Source organism: Zeugodacus cucurbitae, chromosome 2 (genome assembly GCF_028554725.1).
Source record: "Zeugodacus cucurbitae isolate PBARC_wt_2022May chromosome 2, idZeuCucr1.2, whole genome shotgun sequence".
In the NCBI taxonomy this organism is placed as follows: domain Eukaryota; kingdom Metazoa; phylum Arthropoda; class Insecta; order Diptera; family Tephritidae; genus Zeugodacus; species Zeugodacus cucurbitae.
In genome coordinates this window covers 16,925,391-16,942,951 of record NC_071667.1, presented here as the reverse complement: position 1 = coordinate 16,942,951, position 17,561 = coordinate 16,925,391, and the positions used below count along the sequence as shown (strand labels likewise).

The window sequence follows — 17,561 nt, the reverse complement described above, 5'->3', positions numbered from 1 at the left end:
CGATAATTTTAACTGATCTGTAGATAATAATATTATTATAAGACAATTAGCTGTCCTTAATTACGACAAAATGATTTCTGCTGTGAGCTTTCCACAAAGATTTATTACCGAAATTGAACATAAAATATTTCAATCTACTTTAGTAAAAATTGTTATCGATTATATTCGATTATTTTAACTGATCAGTAGATAATAATATTATTATAAGACAATTATCTGCCTTTAAAGCCGACAGACTGATTTCTGCTGTGAGTTTTATACAAAGACTGATTACCAAAATAGAACATAAAATATTTAAATTTAGTTTTGTAAAATTTGTTATCGATTATTTTCGATAACCATTGTTAGTTTCATGATAACCGCGCCATAACTGATCAAATATATTTGTATTTAAATTTATGAATGTTTAGTGAAGTTATGTTTGTTCTTTTTTTCGTCTGTTTCCATTTAATACCGAATTTTTTTATTTTGTAAAATTATAATTTTCAAAATCGCTGGGAGTGTTTTGTTTTCTTAAATAAAATTGTTTTTCTTCATAAACGTTTGCTTCAACATCTGTGGGTTTATCTGTTATTTCTCGCTTTTCTTTCGTAAAAGTTGTTAGCACAAAAAATCGTAGTATACAAAAACGAATTATAGTTAGTAAAGTTAGAATATAGTTTTAGTATGAAAAATCTCGTATATGCAAAATATTCATGGGGATACTTCTTCTTTTACATACAATATACAAATTGTTGTTTTTGTTTTCACTTAACAACTTTATATATGTATTTATTATTATTATTATTATTAATTTGTTTATGTTTTGGTCTACTTCGGCATTGCTTTCGCCAAAGTTTCCAATATATTTTTTTGAAGACAGGTACACTTGTAGCGCTTTAAAACACAAATGCTTTAGACACAAATGTATTTATCAATATCAGTATTCGACATTATTTGTGTTTGTTTTTAGTTTTTGTTTTTTGTTTGTTTTTGCATTCAAGTATATATATATATATATACTTCTTAAATATTTTAAGTTATTTGTAAGTATATTTAGTTTTTTTTTGCTAAAATTCTTCATTGTTTCCGCTACTCGCCAAACGAATGGCGTTATGGAATTAGTCATTTAATACTGGATAGTTTACTATAATATTCTATAATTTAATATTTAATTTCACATTTATTTTAATTTTATATATTTTTTTTTTACTTTCGACGTAATTAAGTTGTATGCCTCTTATTGCATTAATGCTCGTACATTTAAGTTCAACGTTTAATATACATGTGTGTGTGTATGTTTTTGATTATGCCTAACATTTATTCATATATTACGATATTTTATATATTATTATTATTATTTTATGTCTTGTCTTTACCATTTAGTGTATTTTCTAATACATATTTATTTGTATGTATATAGGTATATTTTTTTTAATATTAACATTTCAAAGCTACACATCGAGATATATTATATATATATTTATATATTTTATTTATTTATGTATACATGTATATAACTACATATTTTTCGTAAATATTTTCATTTTTAAGTTGTCTTATTTATGTTTTATTGCGTTGTTGGCTCAATATACTACATATATATTTCCATGCTTCATTTCCGGTTCCGTTAACCGTTTCACATGCAATCAATAAGTATATGCATTTATGTAGCAAAGTTTTCGTGGATTCTCCGTAAATTGTTTTTGTTTTTGCTTTGTCGCTCTACAAAAGTGTTAAAATGACGCTTACTACTCCATGAGCAGAAATTCCCTAGTTGTTTTCACTTTGTTCTTGTATGTATTGGATGACTGTATGTATGTCACGGTGTTGAATTAATTATTCAATTCATATCATTTGAATACTTCGAAGTATGCTTTAATGAAACATTTTTCGCTATAAATTTTCCTTTTGTTACTCTTTTGCAATTACTGTGCAATACTGTTTTAAATTTGCATGCCTTAGTAGTAGTGGAATACCTCAACATTTTTGCGTTAAAAGTGCAGTGTATGTGTGTGTATGTATTTTTTTGTCAACAATTATGACTTTTACAGTTTTCAACACTCTGACAAGCGGACGTTTAACACTAACTTAAATTTTACACACATATACACACATATTTATACGTGTAATTTGGATTTTTGCTTTTTCACTATACAAAGTTTGCTGAAGCCTTATAATATTTGTAAGTTTATTTTGATATTTGTTTTCGAAATTCGAGTTCTTTTTTGTGAAAGTTAGAAACACCATTTAGAAGTAGTTTACTATATTTATATTTTTTTATTACTTTATATTTTATATTTATCTATTATGTTCAAACCTATAAAAATAATAAATAAAACATATTGAAAAAAATTAATTTCAGTTAATTTAAAATTTTCAATAACAGAAACGAATTCAGTTAATTAAAGAAAGTTTATTTCGTTCTGACGTGAATTACTGCTGTCTATTTAAGAAAATCATCTGTTCTATCTCTTCACCAGCATAACTTCTATTTAAAAAAACAAAAAACATAAAATAAACCCTTCGATTGTACTTCAAAAATCTAGCTTTAGGTATTCAATTAAGTTCCAAACTGAACCAATTATGTTTTTAATTTAGTCACTCTTTCAATAGTAAAACATTCAAAATATCAGTTCAATTAAATCATCAGTTCAATTAATAGCCTTTTCGCACAGGACTTACTTAATCAATTAACCAGCCTTTGCTCGATTAAAGCGCTGATTTATTTTTCTCCCTTTATTTTTAATCGAATATAAATCGGGTTGAAAATGCAATGCAACTCTGCGCCAATGAACGTATTTGTAATTACATATACGTTCTTTTTCTGCGAGTTGTTGTTCACTCTGTAAATTTGGTATTTTTTGATAAAGTAGCAGTAATACTACTCGATTGTAGGTATCGGAAATAATGGTTGTGGTTATTGATAAAATTCAAACAGATGATGAAATGCAAAAACAAAAATGTATAACAGCTGATCGTTTATCGAGTAGCCGGCAGTGCGAAGGGCAAAATCTTTCTCAATTATAATTTTAATTCATCAATTAATTTGGCTGTGCGAAAAGCCTATAAAAATGTTTTCGAGTCACTCAGTTATAATTATATTTGAGAAAGTGTGAAAATTATTCATGTAAATTTGTAAATTGTCTTGGTTTATTAAGTGACTTGTTTATTGGTTCATTGTTTATTAAGTGACTATACTTAAGGGAGTGACTGTTCAATTACTCTTACAGCGATAAAAATGTAAACAATTAAATTAAATTTTTAATTTAGTCACAAATTTATATGAATAACATGACAAACAAACGTGATTTAATTAGTTAAGTGTTTTTATAAAATAAATTAAGTAGAATTACTATTTAATTTGAAAGAGTGATGATATTATCCGATTAAATGTGAATGTTAGTTGCCAGGCTTTCTTGAATATTCAATGATATCACTTTCGCAATTAATTGCTCAGTAATAGTAAATTGAGTTCATTTACAATCCCGATAAAGAGATATAAACTGAAAAAAACTATTAGCTGCAGAAATTTAAGGTGGAGATTTTGGAAAAATATGTACATATATATTTAAGCCTGCATTTATATTCATATATCGCTTGTATATTTTTACTTTTAATGAGACTCTTTTCTGATTTTTTAAATTTTTATAAACCATTAAAAGTAACCCCTACTTGCTGGTGAAGCACTCGCAATATACGATTTTCCACATAACCTTTTTTCCTACGTCGTTTAGACTCGACCTAATTTTTATAAATAAAAAAAATTAAAAAAGGTTCTAACTTCTTCTACAATTCTTCAACGCTCGCCTATTTGTTATCAATTTATATGTAACATTACAATTAAAGTATATTTATACGTTTAAAAATCGTAATTTTCGAAAACTACTTGTTCTCTAAAATAACGGTCCTGCAACTTTTTCGAATTATCATGAATACATTCCTATCTTCGCACGTTCATAGTCTTCAAGACCAATATGATCTAAAAACATAATATATATACATACGTAGGTAGAAAATGTAAACTCATAATATTTTAAAATACTATTTTAACGTACGCTCATTAAAAAAGTTCGCATTATTCAAACTATTACCTTTCTTAAATTATTAACCACTACCCCAAACCTTAGTGGGGCCTAACCCAACTGGTATTTGCCACAACTTACAACCATAACACTACTCTGTGGCTTACCAGTCGCATCACCGGTTTGCGATATCTTCTCGACCAAATCCAAACCCTCGATCACAAATGCAAATATACCTGTAAAACCGCGCATTTCCCTTAAAATTATACGGAACTGTGAACCTACTAGACCTAAATTATCGTGACGCTTTTGACTGCGCCGCATGCCAACCGAACCGCGTATGGCTAGTATTTTTGTATCGTCGGGCATAAAGAAGCCCTCATCGTATACCGAACGTCCGCCACGCCCATTATTCAATTCAAAATCGCCGGTAATAATACTCTCGTTTTCCCAACACTGGAAGATGTGGCAGCCCTTATAACCGTAGCCGAGCTCTTGCGTGGCGAGTGCATTGAAATTCTTCGCCATTTTCGGCGCCACATCGCTGCGCACCTCGATGAGTATGCGTCCCGAGTGTTGGCCGTTGATTTCGATGTTGAAATAATAGATGGGATAGACGTGTACGCTGGGATTGAGTAGTAGTGATGATTTCGTTTGTTGTTGTGTAGTCGCAGCATTCTGCTGCTGTTGTTGAAGGTGTAGTAAGCTTAGACCTAGACCGTTAAGATCAGCGCTAGAGAATAGATGTGAGCTGTTGTTGCGTTGTGCGCCAACCACCACTGATGTATTTGATGTTGTTGCCGGTGTACCAATTGGTGCGATTTCCGAGAAACTACCGCTAACCGATTGTTGTTGTTGCAGCAGCTGTTGTTGCTGCTGTTGAGCAGTTTGTAAGCTGGTGCTAGATTTGCTCGAGAGCGCAATGATGTCGGCGTAAGTCTTGTGTACGGGCGATGTTGGATTGTTGGCTTGTTGTTGTTGCTGTGTTACGCTATTGCTCGAGGTCTGATTCTGTTGCAGTGCCTGTGCGTATGTTGCGTGCGTGAAATTGGCATTCGAGGTGGGCAAATTACCGTTAATGGTTGTGGAGAGACTCACATGCGATATCATCGAGGTGAGCAAACCGTTCGACAGCAAATGCTGTTGCTGCTGCTGATGTTGCTGTTGTTGTTGTGCATGCTGCTGTTGCTGTTGTTGTTGCTGCTGTTGCTGTTGCTTCAGCAACAACATATGACGCGAATACAATTGTGAAATGCAATAGTTGGCCAACAGCAAAACCGGATTCTGATGAGCACCCGCCGTTATGCCATTGAGACCGCCAATTACCGAACCCACACCGAAGTTATCCAAATTGCCGCCATTGAGCACGCAATTGTGCATTTGCACAAGCGCCTGCTTGATAAGATCAAAATCGAAGACATAACCACAATTGCGTATCATATCGTCCAATTTGCATTGTAGAAACATCTCCTGATACTTGGCCATGAGCCGTTGCTTCTCGGCATGCAGTGTGGCATAGAGCTTCATAGCCTCGGCTGGCGTCTGCTTGTCGATTATCTCGAGGCATAGACGCGCTTTGCATAAATTCTCACGTATTTCGGAAAACTCCAAGGTAGGCATATGATTCAGCAGCTCCGTTTCGATTTGTGTCTTGAGCGTGGTGCAGCTCTCCAATATTTTGAGCAGAAAATCACGTTGCTTCAATACCAAATGCTGCACATCGTTCAGCGTCTTCTGCATGCCGAGCAGCTCTTTTGATATGTCCGCGTACAGTGATTCCTTGGCTTCGATTTTATTCTTCACCAAATGTGTGCGATGCTCTTCGGTGGCGGCACAGGCGCGACACAGCAGTATATTACACGCGCTACACCACAGAGTGTTGGGCATGGCATGTGTCATGCAATTTTCGGCCATTTTCAATTTATCCAAATTGTTGTTGTTGTTGTTGCCTACACCAATACTACTTAGATTGCCATTACTGCCATTGCTATTGTTACTGTTATTATTGTTATTGTTGTTGCCGCAATTATTAATTACACCACTCCCGCTAAGCGCACCGGTGGAGCCATTCGATGCAATCGACGACGAACGCTGCTGACGATCACGTTCGCCGAATTTCATTTTAAAACTAAGCGCAGTCAAATTCTGTGTGAGATACAAAATCGCATTGTAGGTGGGTAAACTGTCGGTACGTGGCTCGGGTCCCTGCAGTTCGGTACGCTTCCAGCAGTGTACACAGTAAAGTTCGTCGCTGCCTTCGCGCAGCAACGAATTGACACATTTGAGGCAGAAGTAGTGGCGACACGTGAACAGCTTGGGCAGGGCGTCGTTATCGTTGAAGGGCAAATGGCAACAGCTGCAGATGAGGAGCTCCTCCAGCTCCGGTGGTACGGTCGCCAAGTCCATCTGTGTATGTGAAAAAGAAGAAGAACGACATTTGTTAAGAGTTTATAATTAAATTATTATTTTAAAATTTAAAATTACAGAATTTTGTAATTGCTAGAGAAAATTGATAACTATCTACTATCGATATATTATGATAACTTTAAAAAAATATTATCGATTTTTGCTCTTTGTTTATATTTATTTTCTCTACTTATTACACTGCCGATAATTACTTTGTTAAAATTATCGATATATTTTGAAAAAATCGATATTAATCGTTATATTTTTGTTAGATTTTATATTGTTTTTTTTTTGTATATTTTTCACACAATAACAGCAATTTATGCTATGACTAAGCCTTAAATTTAAACCATTGAAAATTATCGATACTATTATTGATATATTTTTAAAAATAAAATCGACATTATTTTTATCGATACATTTCCGTTAGATATTTTATTGCTTTTTGGGATATTTTACACAAAATCATAGCAATTTGAGATATCCTCAAGCATTACATTCAAACAATTTAAAAATATCGATGAAATGATTGATATATTAAAAAAAAATCGATAATATTTTAATGACCCATTTTCTTTAGATATTTTATTGCTTTTTGAGATATTTTACACAAAATCAAAGCCATTTATGTGGTCGGTGAGATATGCATAAGCACTGGTTTGAAGTATTATAAAAATATCGATAAGAAACAACATAATATTTCGATAATTTATTCTCAAACAATTTTAATTGATATTATGTATTTAAAATTAATTGAATATTCATAAGAAAAGAAAAATTTTCACTCCAAACAATTTAGTTCGCTTCAAATACATTTAAAAGGCAAATAAGTTTTCCAAAGTCAAACATCGAATTATGTTTAAAAAAAGTGCAATTTGCTAAACTTTCGAATACAGTTCGACTTTTTTGCATACTTCACTAGCATTTTCTGCGCATTTCTTAGCCTGAATGGTATCCAAAAAATACTCTCTTGGGAAGCACTTCAGACGTTAAAGCACAAAACAACGAAGAACAACGAATAATTGCAAAACTAGTCTGTTGATGCTGCAGAAACAGTTAACAGCTATAAAAAGCAATGCATACTTAAAAGAGCCGCAAACAACAAGTAGCTATAATAATCATAATAATTGAACACACATACATATGCACTGCGAAGTATTTGTTTAAGGAAATAAACGCTGATGACGATGAAAGGCTGAGTGCGTGCTTGCACGACTCTCGTCTGAGTTTGAGTGTCCAATTCGGTTTGTATGTGCAGCTTAATGGCATGTTGGCCTAATGTATATAGCCTTAAGGACCGCTTTCACGTTATTATTTCATACATACAAAGACAACATATTCGCCTTCCCCGTTCGCCGTAAAGGCATTCATGCAGAAACTGCTCAATTTGATATGAACAACTGAAATATTTACGAAAATTAAGTGTGAGCAGTCAAATGTCCCTACTTTCCCACTTATGTGCAAACATATATACAAATACATATTTATATCTCGTCTCCAGCTACTTTTCCCAGGCTCTACACTCCATAAAAACTAAGTTAATCACCTAAAATGCTGTTTGCCAGTTTACTTGAAGCCGCATTTTGTGTGCGCTCATTTCCATATTTCTCTGCTCGTTGTAAAAATGGTATGGACCACAGTTGTTTGTTATTGCTTTTTCATATAAACAAACATATGTGCATCCAAAAGAGCTTGCGTATCTTGATTGTATATGTATACTATCCCTAGCCTTCACTCTCTACTTGCGGTACGCTTCTTTCAACCAACTTTGCCAACATGTCCTTTTGTGTTTTTTCTTTTTTGCTTTATTGGGTTTTTTGCTTTGTCTTTTATGACTTTTCTGCTTTGCTTATACTCATTTTTGACTCAAGGCTGCATCATGATTGTGTATTTTGGTTTGTTGGCAATTTACGCAATTTTCCACTAAGCAAAAGGTTGGTTATATATTTTTGTATTGATTAACCTCAATGCGTGTGGTTACCTGATAATTGAGGTAATTTTTCAAAAATTACCTTAAAATTTTATTTTTTTTAAATGTTGGCTGCTTGGGAATGCAAAGAAATGTTAAATTTGCTCAGATATTAGAGACCTTGATCGTGGATCCTTGTGGAATTTACAGAGTTGTTAATAGTAAATTCAAAAAAAATTAATTTCCGAAATTTTCGAAACACTTAATATTTATAACTAAAACTGTTTGGAAATGCAAAGAAATGTTAAATTTGCTCAGATATTAGAGACCGCGATCGATATGTGGGACTTACAGAGTTGTCAATAGCAAATTCGAAAAAAATTAATTTTCGAAATTTTCGAAAAACTTAATATTTGCATTTAAAACTGTCTGGGAATGCAAATAAATGTTAAATTTGCCCAGATATTAGAGACCTTAAAATTAATAATTTTCAAAAATTTCTAAAACTGTTTGGAAAGAAAAGTTGAAGTTACTCAACTATTAGAGACCTTAATCGGCATGTGGGACTTACAGAGTTGTCAATAGCAAATTAAAAAAAAATAAATTTTCGAAAATTTCGAAAAACTTAATATTTACCGCAGAAAGATGAATAAATTGTGTGAGTAAAAGTTAGAGCGTGGTCTCAAATGTTCTACACCTTTAGATAAATTTTTCACAAATATATTAATAACAAATTTTCATTTGCCGAAATTAATACAAGTGAAAAATAATTTCAAGGAAATTTTATTTCCGTAGTTATTCATAACGAATGTGTGTGTTAATATTCCATTGACAGTACCACTATTAAATAATAAATAATAATGGAAGAGTAATTGAATAATAAAAAGTGAATTTTAAAGTTCAGAGAAATTTCGTAAAATTATTTTTGAAAATAAATTGCAGCAAGCTATTCAGATTTTCTATTTCAAGTAGATTAAAACATCACAACAATATTTCACAAATTTGTTGTATTATTTGGAAACTTGTCCAGCATACGTGTAAATGCATAAATGAATGTGAATTTAGCAGGAATCTACATATACAAACACATACATATATATGTTTACATATATGTAAATATAAAAGCGTTTGCCTTTACCATATGAAAAACGTTTTAAATTAAGCGCAGATTGTTTACATTTGTATGTATATGTATACCACATGCATGTATGAGTAACGCTTAATGAATTTTAAAATGCACATTTGCGGTTGCGGTTGCACTAGCCAAATGCCAATAAAACCACAAAAACTGTAACTAAAAATAAAACAACAACAAAACGAATGAGCAAACAAGCAACTAGCATGCTAAATTACAACAACACTACTAACATAAAAAGTTTATGCGAAACTTTGTTGCTTTTAACTGAATAAACAACAAAAAAAACATAATAAATATGAGAGTGAGTGAGTGTTGCATGTATGTGTGTTTGTATGCTATGTATAACTCGTATATAAATACTATCAACAGGTATATACTCCGGCTGTTGCTGTTATATGTATGCATATGTTGCCCATTTTAGCGTGTATTTCCGGCTCCACACTCAGTGCACTCAGCCATTTAGCCAATTCAAAGTTTTAGCTAACTTTGAGGCGTTCAGAGAAACACTGTATATATGAATATTGTAGCTTATGTGGTTTTATAGTTTGGAGTAAAAGTTTACCAAAAAGTCCTTTCATTATCACTATTATTCAGAGCATTTAAAATTAAGAAAAAAAAAAGATATAATTACTCATAAAATTGTCAAATTTTTTAATAAAAAAAATACTGCATAAATTTAACTATATATAATTTTGTAGAATATTGGAAACATGCTGATTTCTTAAAACAATTTTTTTTTTTTTTGTTAATTTTATGAATCTATACTAATATTATAAAGCTGAAGAGTTTGTTTGAACGCGCTAATCTCCGAAACTACTGGTTCGAATTGAATAATTCTTTTTGTGTTGGATAGTCCATTTATCGAGGAAGGCTATAGGCTATATAGCATCAGGAGCGAAGAAACAGTGGTAAATGTGTAAAAAACGGGGGAAATTATTTATCTTTGAAGGCTTCCGTTCCTTCCGCTGCGAAAGCGGTTCAAGATTAGATACGCTAAGGATCGAGAACGGTTGGATCATTCTTGATGAAATGTTCAGAGGTTGTTCGTTGTGGCTCTTGGAAGGTTTAGTCGGAAAATTGTAAAATTCCAAAAAGTGACTTTTTTCCATACATTTTTTTTTTCAATCTATCTATAAAAAAAACAATTCGGAAAAGTCGGAAATTGGCAAGTGGCAACAGAGAATTCAGAATTGCAAATGAACGGTGACATCTACAATGAAGCATTGAGATGTACTGAATCGTGCATAGGACAGAATAACTTTGGAACAACAAGTAAAAAGAAATGTTCCATTATTTAATGAGCAGCAAAAGACAACCTATGATGAATTGATTAAGGATTGATATGATGGAAATGGTGGACTTTTATTTTATGATACGCACGGTGGGACTAGGAATCCTGATTGATTCTGATATCATTGATTTTGGCAACAATACGATCTCAAAATGGCATTACGTTGGCTCTCGCATCTACTGGAATTGCAGCAACGCTACTTAAAGCTGGAAGAATGGCACATTCGACATTGTAACTTCAGTTAAACATGCAAATCTATGAAACATCTATGAGATGAGCCCAATTTTCTAGAAGCACTTGACAGAACAATGAAAGATCTGTGGAATAATAATCGTCGCTTTGGTGGCGTAATGATACTGTTATTGACACACACATTCTGTTATTTCGAAATCAACAACGGCGGAGGAATTGAACGCATGTTTCAAGTCATCGTACTTGTGGCGGCACGCGAAAACCATATGGTTGACCATGAATGTGCGGGTGTTCCTGCAACAGGAAAGCACCGCAGAAGATTTGCAAAGAACTGGGCAAATTCTGGTTAATACTTCTAATGGTTTGAAATCAATCCGAACATTAGCCAAATTTATCGTAACTACGATTGGTTGAGCGCACGCAGATTTTTAAACGCCAAAAATACCGATGTCGATGATTTAATCTATACGACTTAAAGTCAACTTCCGGGAGATTTGTGTTCATACACATCGATCGATCATGTTGAAAATGAAGACGAAGCTGTGAATTATCCAGTGAAATTTCTAAATTCTTTGTCATTATAATGCTTTGTCATTTATTATGCTTCGCAATCTTTAAGCAGCTATCGAATAATGCAATAGTTGCAAGATTTTTTTAAAGGGACTTACAAGGGGGCAGAATGCTTGATTCCACGAATTTCTTTGAGTTCCAACGATCTGCCATTTCAGTTCAAACGTATTCAGTTTCCAACGAGACTTGCATTAGGAATGACAATCAACAGGTCTCAAAGAGGTGTGTGGCATAAATTTCATTCACGAGTTGAAAAACCACCTTCTCTGTACATTTACGCACCGGAACCGAAAACAAAAAATGTTGTTTATAAAGCTGAGTTAAAAAAAAATTTAGAAAATTCGCAAATAAATGTTTTCCAACACTATACAAATTCAACTTTGTTTTCAGAACAAATATTTTCACGCAGTGCAACGACTGCGGAGTCAGCTAGTTCTCAATAAAATTACTCCCAAAGATCAACAGAGAGGCCTAAAAAAATCGCTAGAAAATTATATACATATTCTAACCATACAAAAGTAGTATATAAACGTACAAAAAGGCCAAAGAAATGATACAAGTCAGAAAAAACATATGTGACCCCTAAAAGTATGCAACGATTTTTTGTACTTTCTCTTAATGACAGTTTGAGTGCGAATGTTAATTTCTGGTATTTTTTAGGCTTATAAGCAAATAATATGTTATAAACAGGCACTAACTTTACTTCTAACTGTGAATTTTATAAAAGTCTTATTTAATTAGCTCTTATAATAAAAAATTATTTGATTTTATTCTAAAATCTTTTTTTCTTCCTCTCTTTCATTACAGGTAAGTGCCAAGTTTTTGAAGCTGTTTGGTTTAAGGCTCTTAACTGTGTAAACTAAGCGCGCACTCGCTAATTAACACATAAAACAAAAATAGTTGTGCAAAGTTCGCATATGTGTGGGTGCGCATTAGTGTTTGACAACACACTTCAGCAAATGCCCTGGCAAGTTACAGTGTCTTAATTGAAAACTTTCAAATCTCAACAGGCTTCTAAAATGTTTAAAATTAAACCACACACACCTGCCTAAAATACATATACATATTTGTATATGCTCACTCACATATAAATACCGTGTATCAACACCTGAAAGTATGCTGCGTAAGAATTTTTTGGCAAGCATATATTATATACAGGATATATATCTACATACACTCATATATACAAGTTCGACCTTCACGCTACTTCTCCACCCGCCAGCAAAAAATGCGCGCACATTGCTCATGGCCACAAAACAAAAGCGTACGCGCGCTGCCTGACTGGTTGACTGAGTGAGTTTACTATCTATCTGCTTGACTGGCAGTATTTTGTCGGTTTTCCAGCATAGCACAGCACCCCCCTCGCGACCAGCTTACATAGTTGGCATGTCTGCACTTTGTTTTTTTTTTTTTGTCACTTTTATATTATGATGAATTGCTTGCTGTCGCCGCTGTCTTTGTGCTGTGCCGTCGCTGATAGCGCACTCGGAAATAACGCAAATAAATGGGAGCCACTAATAATTTTGCTTTCCTTGCCACATTTCAATTTTCACACTGCTGAAGACATGGTGTCGGCTTTTAGCGTGCGCGCGTAGCAAGTGGATACTACTTACATACTTTTGCATGTCTATACTCTTTCCGCTTTCATTTGCTCGGCAATTTCCTTTTTGTTTTCCGCTAACATTCCGTGCGGCAGGCACAATAAACTTGTACATATGTAGGTATTCAGTATTACAGCAGCCCAACTGTCTGCTTTTGTTTGCCTTTCGAAAGGAACAAAAACAAAATGTTGGAAAAAAATCAAGTCGATCATAAAATATGCTGATATGATGATGGTAGTAACAAATTTTCGTTAAAAATTCGTTTACATTGTCTGTGTGTGTGTACTGCCATTATAAAATATGCCTTAAATTGCATGGCTGTTGTTCGCGTAAAGTACGAAAATTAAGTTGTAAAGTCGAAAATTTGCTGTAAGAAATTTGTTTGTACAAGTATATACTCTGTATGTATATGTATTTCAGTTGGAAATCATCGTTTGTGATATAGCAGTTATATTTATTTATGAATACCTGCAAGCATATACAAATATACATACGGCCTATATTGTGATATGAAAGAGTCTGTAGGTGGAATAATTAAAATGTTGAGCAGTCATATTTTTTTTGAAAAGTGAAGACCTTATATAAATAGTGAACAATTTTTTCTTTTCTAAGAATATTTTTCTGTTGCACTCTGATTATTTAATTAGTCTTATTGGTCAAGTTTTATTAAAGTTTGCGCCGAAATGTAGGCAACAAAAACTTGAAACGTTTAAAAAAATTGTATTTCATGTTTTATTATTGTGTGAGCAGAAAACTTATTGTTTTTTCTAAAGAATTGTCTTACATATCTATAAATTTAATTTAATTTTTCAAAAATTATAAAATTTCGATATAAAATGCTATAAAGAGTCAAAGTTTTATCTTCGAAAAAAATTAAAAAAAAAATTTATATTTTAACATCTGTCATATAAAATCGACAAAAAAGTTTATACCAATGAATTCAGAAGAAAATTTAGATTGTAACTATTTTTTGAATTTTTTTATAACCACATCCTGTAATTAGTAATAGTTTTTTCTTTTCGAATCCAAATATTTAGATTTTCGAATTTTTTTAAATTTTAATTTTAATTTTTGTTTTCGATATTTTTAAATTCCAAAATCGGAGAATACAAATTTTTTACTTATGACCCAATCTTCCGGAAGAATATTAATGGCCCGATGCCCAGCCGAATGTTGTACAGTGTAATAATAAAAAACAAGTTTTGTAATTAATTGTGTAAAAAATCAATATATAAAAAATAAAAATCAAAAACGAACAAATATAACATTAATAACAGTTCTCAAATTGCTTTGTGCGGAAAAAATATTGTATTATTTTTTTTTTTTTTCAATTTTATCTATAAGGATTGCTAATGATATTAATTAATATTTAATTAAATTTCACCTTCTATATTTTTTATTTAAATTTTTTTTTTTTGGTTTTTTTTTGCAAATTTTAAATTCATGTAAATCATGTAATTTGACACTTCAAATAGATTAAACTATTTTAATGAATAAAGTAAATCATACCGATAGAAAATATCTAAAATATTTAATTAGTGATTATACTTATCATCATATGCAATAACACAACTAATTGACATTACTCAAATTCCATTTGAACATTACCCGCATAAACATATTTTTAATTTTAATATATCACTCCCAAACTATTTGTGACGCCATACAACCCACTACACAGTTATGCTATTTATTATATTTTCTAATTAATAGAAAAAGGAGAATTCGAAAAATTATAAATAGTGGAAATATGTTAGCGTCAGTTTATTAACCGCTACATTTTGAGTGGTATGTATTGGAGAAAATGCGCTGTTCGAATGACACAACACAACAAAAGCAAAAAACGCAAAAGAATACAAAACAATAGACCTTAACCACGCCAGTACAAGCAATAAAAAATCGAAGCTATTTTGAAAAGCAACCATTATATAAAAACACGGCCAATAAACTATAATACAATGTTGGCGGTGGTCAGAGTAAATGCTTACAAATGGCAAAAAAAAAGTCGACAAATTTTGTCACTTACTCAATGGAAATGGAAATGAAATTCAGTTAGCGAAGCACATGGAAAGCGGAAAACAAAATTGACTGGCGCAAGCAAATGTATTGTCAACGCATAAAACTGTTGGTGTTAGGTTTATACGCCTTACATTTGCGTCTGTAGACCAACCAATATGCGTGTGTGCAGCTAAATAGGCGTATATACATATAAATATTGCCTATAGTTAGGAGCAATACTACACTCGTATATAAACATTGCCTACATTTAGGCGCGTTATGAACAGAATATCGATAAATCGATTTACTGATTACGATCCAACAACTTTTATAACAGTAACTATACAAATCAGGAAAAAAAGGAAAAAACGAAATAAAAATACGAAAATAATAAAAAAGCAGTAAAAATGGCGCACAAATACGCAGTTCAAATACATGGTAGAGGAAAAAAATATTTTGTTTTACTTTTGTTCTTGCCTTAACTATTGTGTGGCTTCGCGGCAGTTAGTGTTGTCGCATAGTTTGAGAGCCTGTCTGTATGTATTGGAAAAAAATTCCCCGCCATTTCTTTACAAATGTAATTCTAGTCAGCGTCTATATGTACATATATGTCTGTTGGCGTGTGCGTAGCGCCATAAAAGGATAAGCCAAAAGCAGTTGAATAGTTGTTAGATAAGTGCATACTCTTTCATATATATACAAACATATGTACGACTATATGTGTTGAAAAAACACGAATTTGATGGCGTAAAAAAATTCCTTGTGAAATTTGGCACGTAACATTCCCTCTTCATTCCATGACTGATAGACCGATGTTGTTTTCGCTTATTCAACTAACTAGACGCAACATTTTTTTTCGATTTATTTTTAGGTTTTTTTTTTTTATTTTTGGCGTTTTTTGCCGCCAATTTTATTCTTTGTTTTTCTTTTTTGCTTTCTTCTATTTCACACGCAGTTGTTTTGTAAGCTCTACATTGTATCACTTGGCTAGTATTCGCTGCAGCGTCGGTATGTAAATGTTTCCGTCTATTGTGTACGTTTTAAGTTCGTGCTCTCACCGCCAGTTCTCGTTAAATAACGAAAGCGTGATAATCCGAGTTAACACGCCCGCTTACTCACGCTTGTAGCAATGGGGTACCAAATCATTGTCAGAAAATTTTTTCACACACACATACATACTACACTTGCATATGTGTAGCAAAAGCCCACATATTCGCTTCAGTTGACTTTTACTGTTACTTTGAGTGGTGTATACTGCGTTGGTTATGTACAAAAATATAGGAAATGAGTGCTTTCTATGCGCTTTATTTATATTTTCTGCGTATTCTTCGCGTCCTTGAATATGATAAAGCTAAATAAAATAAATGTATGGTGAGAACTTTGTGGAGCTTCACTTTGTTTCAGAGTATAAACTTTTAATTCGAGCTTATACATATGAAAACACACAAGCATATGGTTTATTCATATTTTTGCGGTGTTTTTACTAGAAATTTGGGTCTAAATGGTAAATTTTTATAAAAAGCTTCTTTTTTTGGACAATCGTGTTGGCTTAAGTCTTCAATTTGTGTTTTCACTTTGCGTTATGCTTTCTCCACCACTTTCTCTTTCTTTTATTTTCACGTCATTCATATTTCATTGTTAGCTGCACCGCGCCGCTTTCACCCTTTACCTATAAGTTAATGTCATGTTTGCTCACGAAAATGTCAACGCGGATTTTTATTGACCATACTCTTATTAATTGATTTCATACACGAACATTTTCGGGTTTTTCTACTTCGTTATTTGTTACTATTTCTCATAACTTTATTATTTGATGAACTCTGAGTACTGCAATATTAATAAAAATTTTTTTTTTTTTAATAAAAAATTATTTTTTTTTAATAAAAAATTATTTTTTTAATAAAAAATTATTTTTTTATTAAAAAATAAAATATTTATAATATTTATAATAAAAAATATTTTTTTAATTAAAATTTTTTTTCTGGTATTTACATCTTTCATAGTTTATAATCATATTTTTGTTATTTATTATTTATTTATATTTTTAAATTCAAATAGCTTTTGCCTTGAATTTAGCCAACTGGTTGTAAAACAATTTTTTTTAGAAATTATATAACAATACACTCCCCTCCACATTTTTCTACAAATAAATTATTCACATTTATCACTTGATTTACTTGATAAACACGCCCACACATGCTCACATCTATTAGCACCCATATAAATAAACAAGCAAACCTTTTTTGTAGCATTAAAGCGGACGCTTGTTAATATATGTAAATTGGTATTTCGTGACTTTTTCAGTGTGCAGATTTTTGTGACTGTCATATACCGTTATTTTACTTTACATTACACTACTTTACTTAAATTTTGTTGACCATTTTTTGTTGCGTGCATATACATATTTATGTATGTATGCATAGGGGTTATTGCCAGTTTGTTTGCTTCACAA

At 32.0% G+C, this 17,561-nt stretch overlaps 2 protein-coding genes across 4 annotated transcripts in view; one reads left to right on the top strand and one right to left on the bottom strand.

Annotated features, from left to right (window-relative positions):
• The window catches only part of LOC105216621 (nuclear protein localization protein 4 homolog), a 92,158-nt gene that overhangs the window by 21,247 nt on the left and 53,350 nt on the right, over window positions 1-17,561 (top strand). The gene's annotated exons all lie outside the window — the stretch shown is intronic.
• The window catches only part of LOC105216620 (kinesin-related protein 6), a 37,964-nt gene continuing 22,893 nt past the window's right edge, over window positions 2,491-17,561 (bottom strand). For both annotated transcript variants that reach the window (XM_054229278.1, XM_011191211.3), the window contains exon 2: window positions 2,491-6,410. In XM_054229278.1, coding sequence (XP_054085253.1) covers window positions 4,116-6,410 — 2,295 coding nt within the window. In that variant the 3' untranslated portion in view covers window positions 2,491-4,115. The remainder of the gene's footprint in view (window positions 6,411-17,561) is intronic.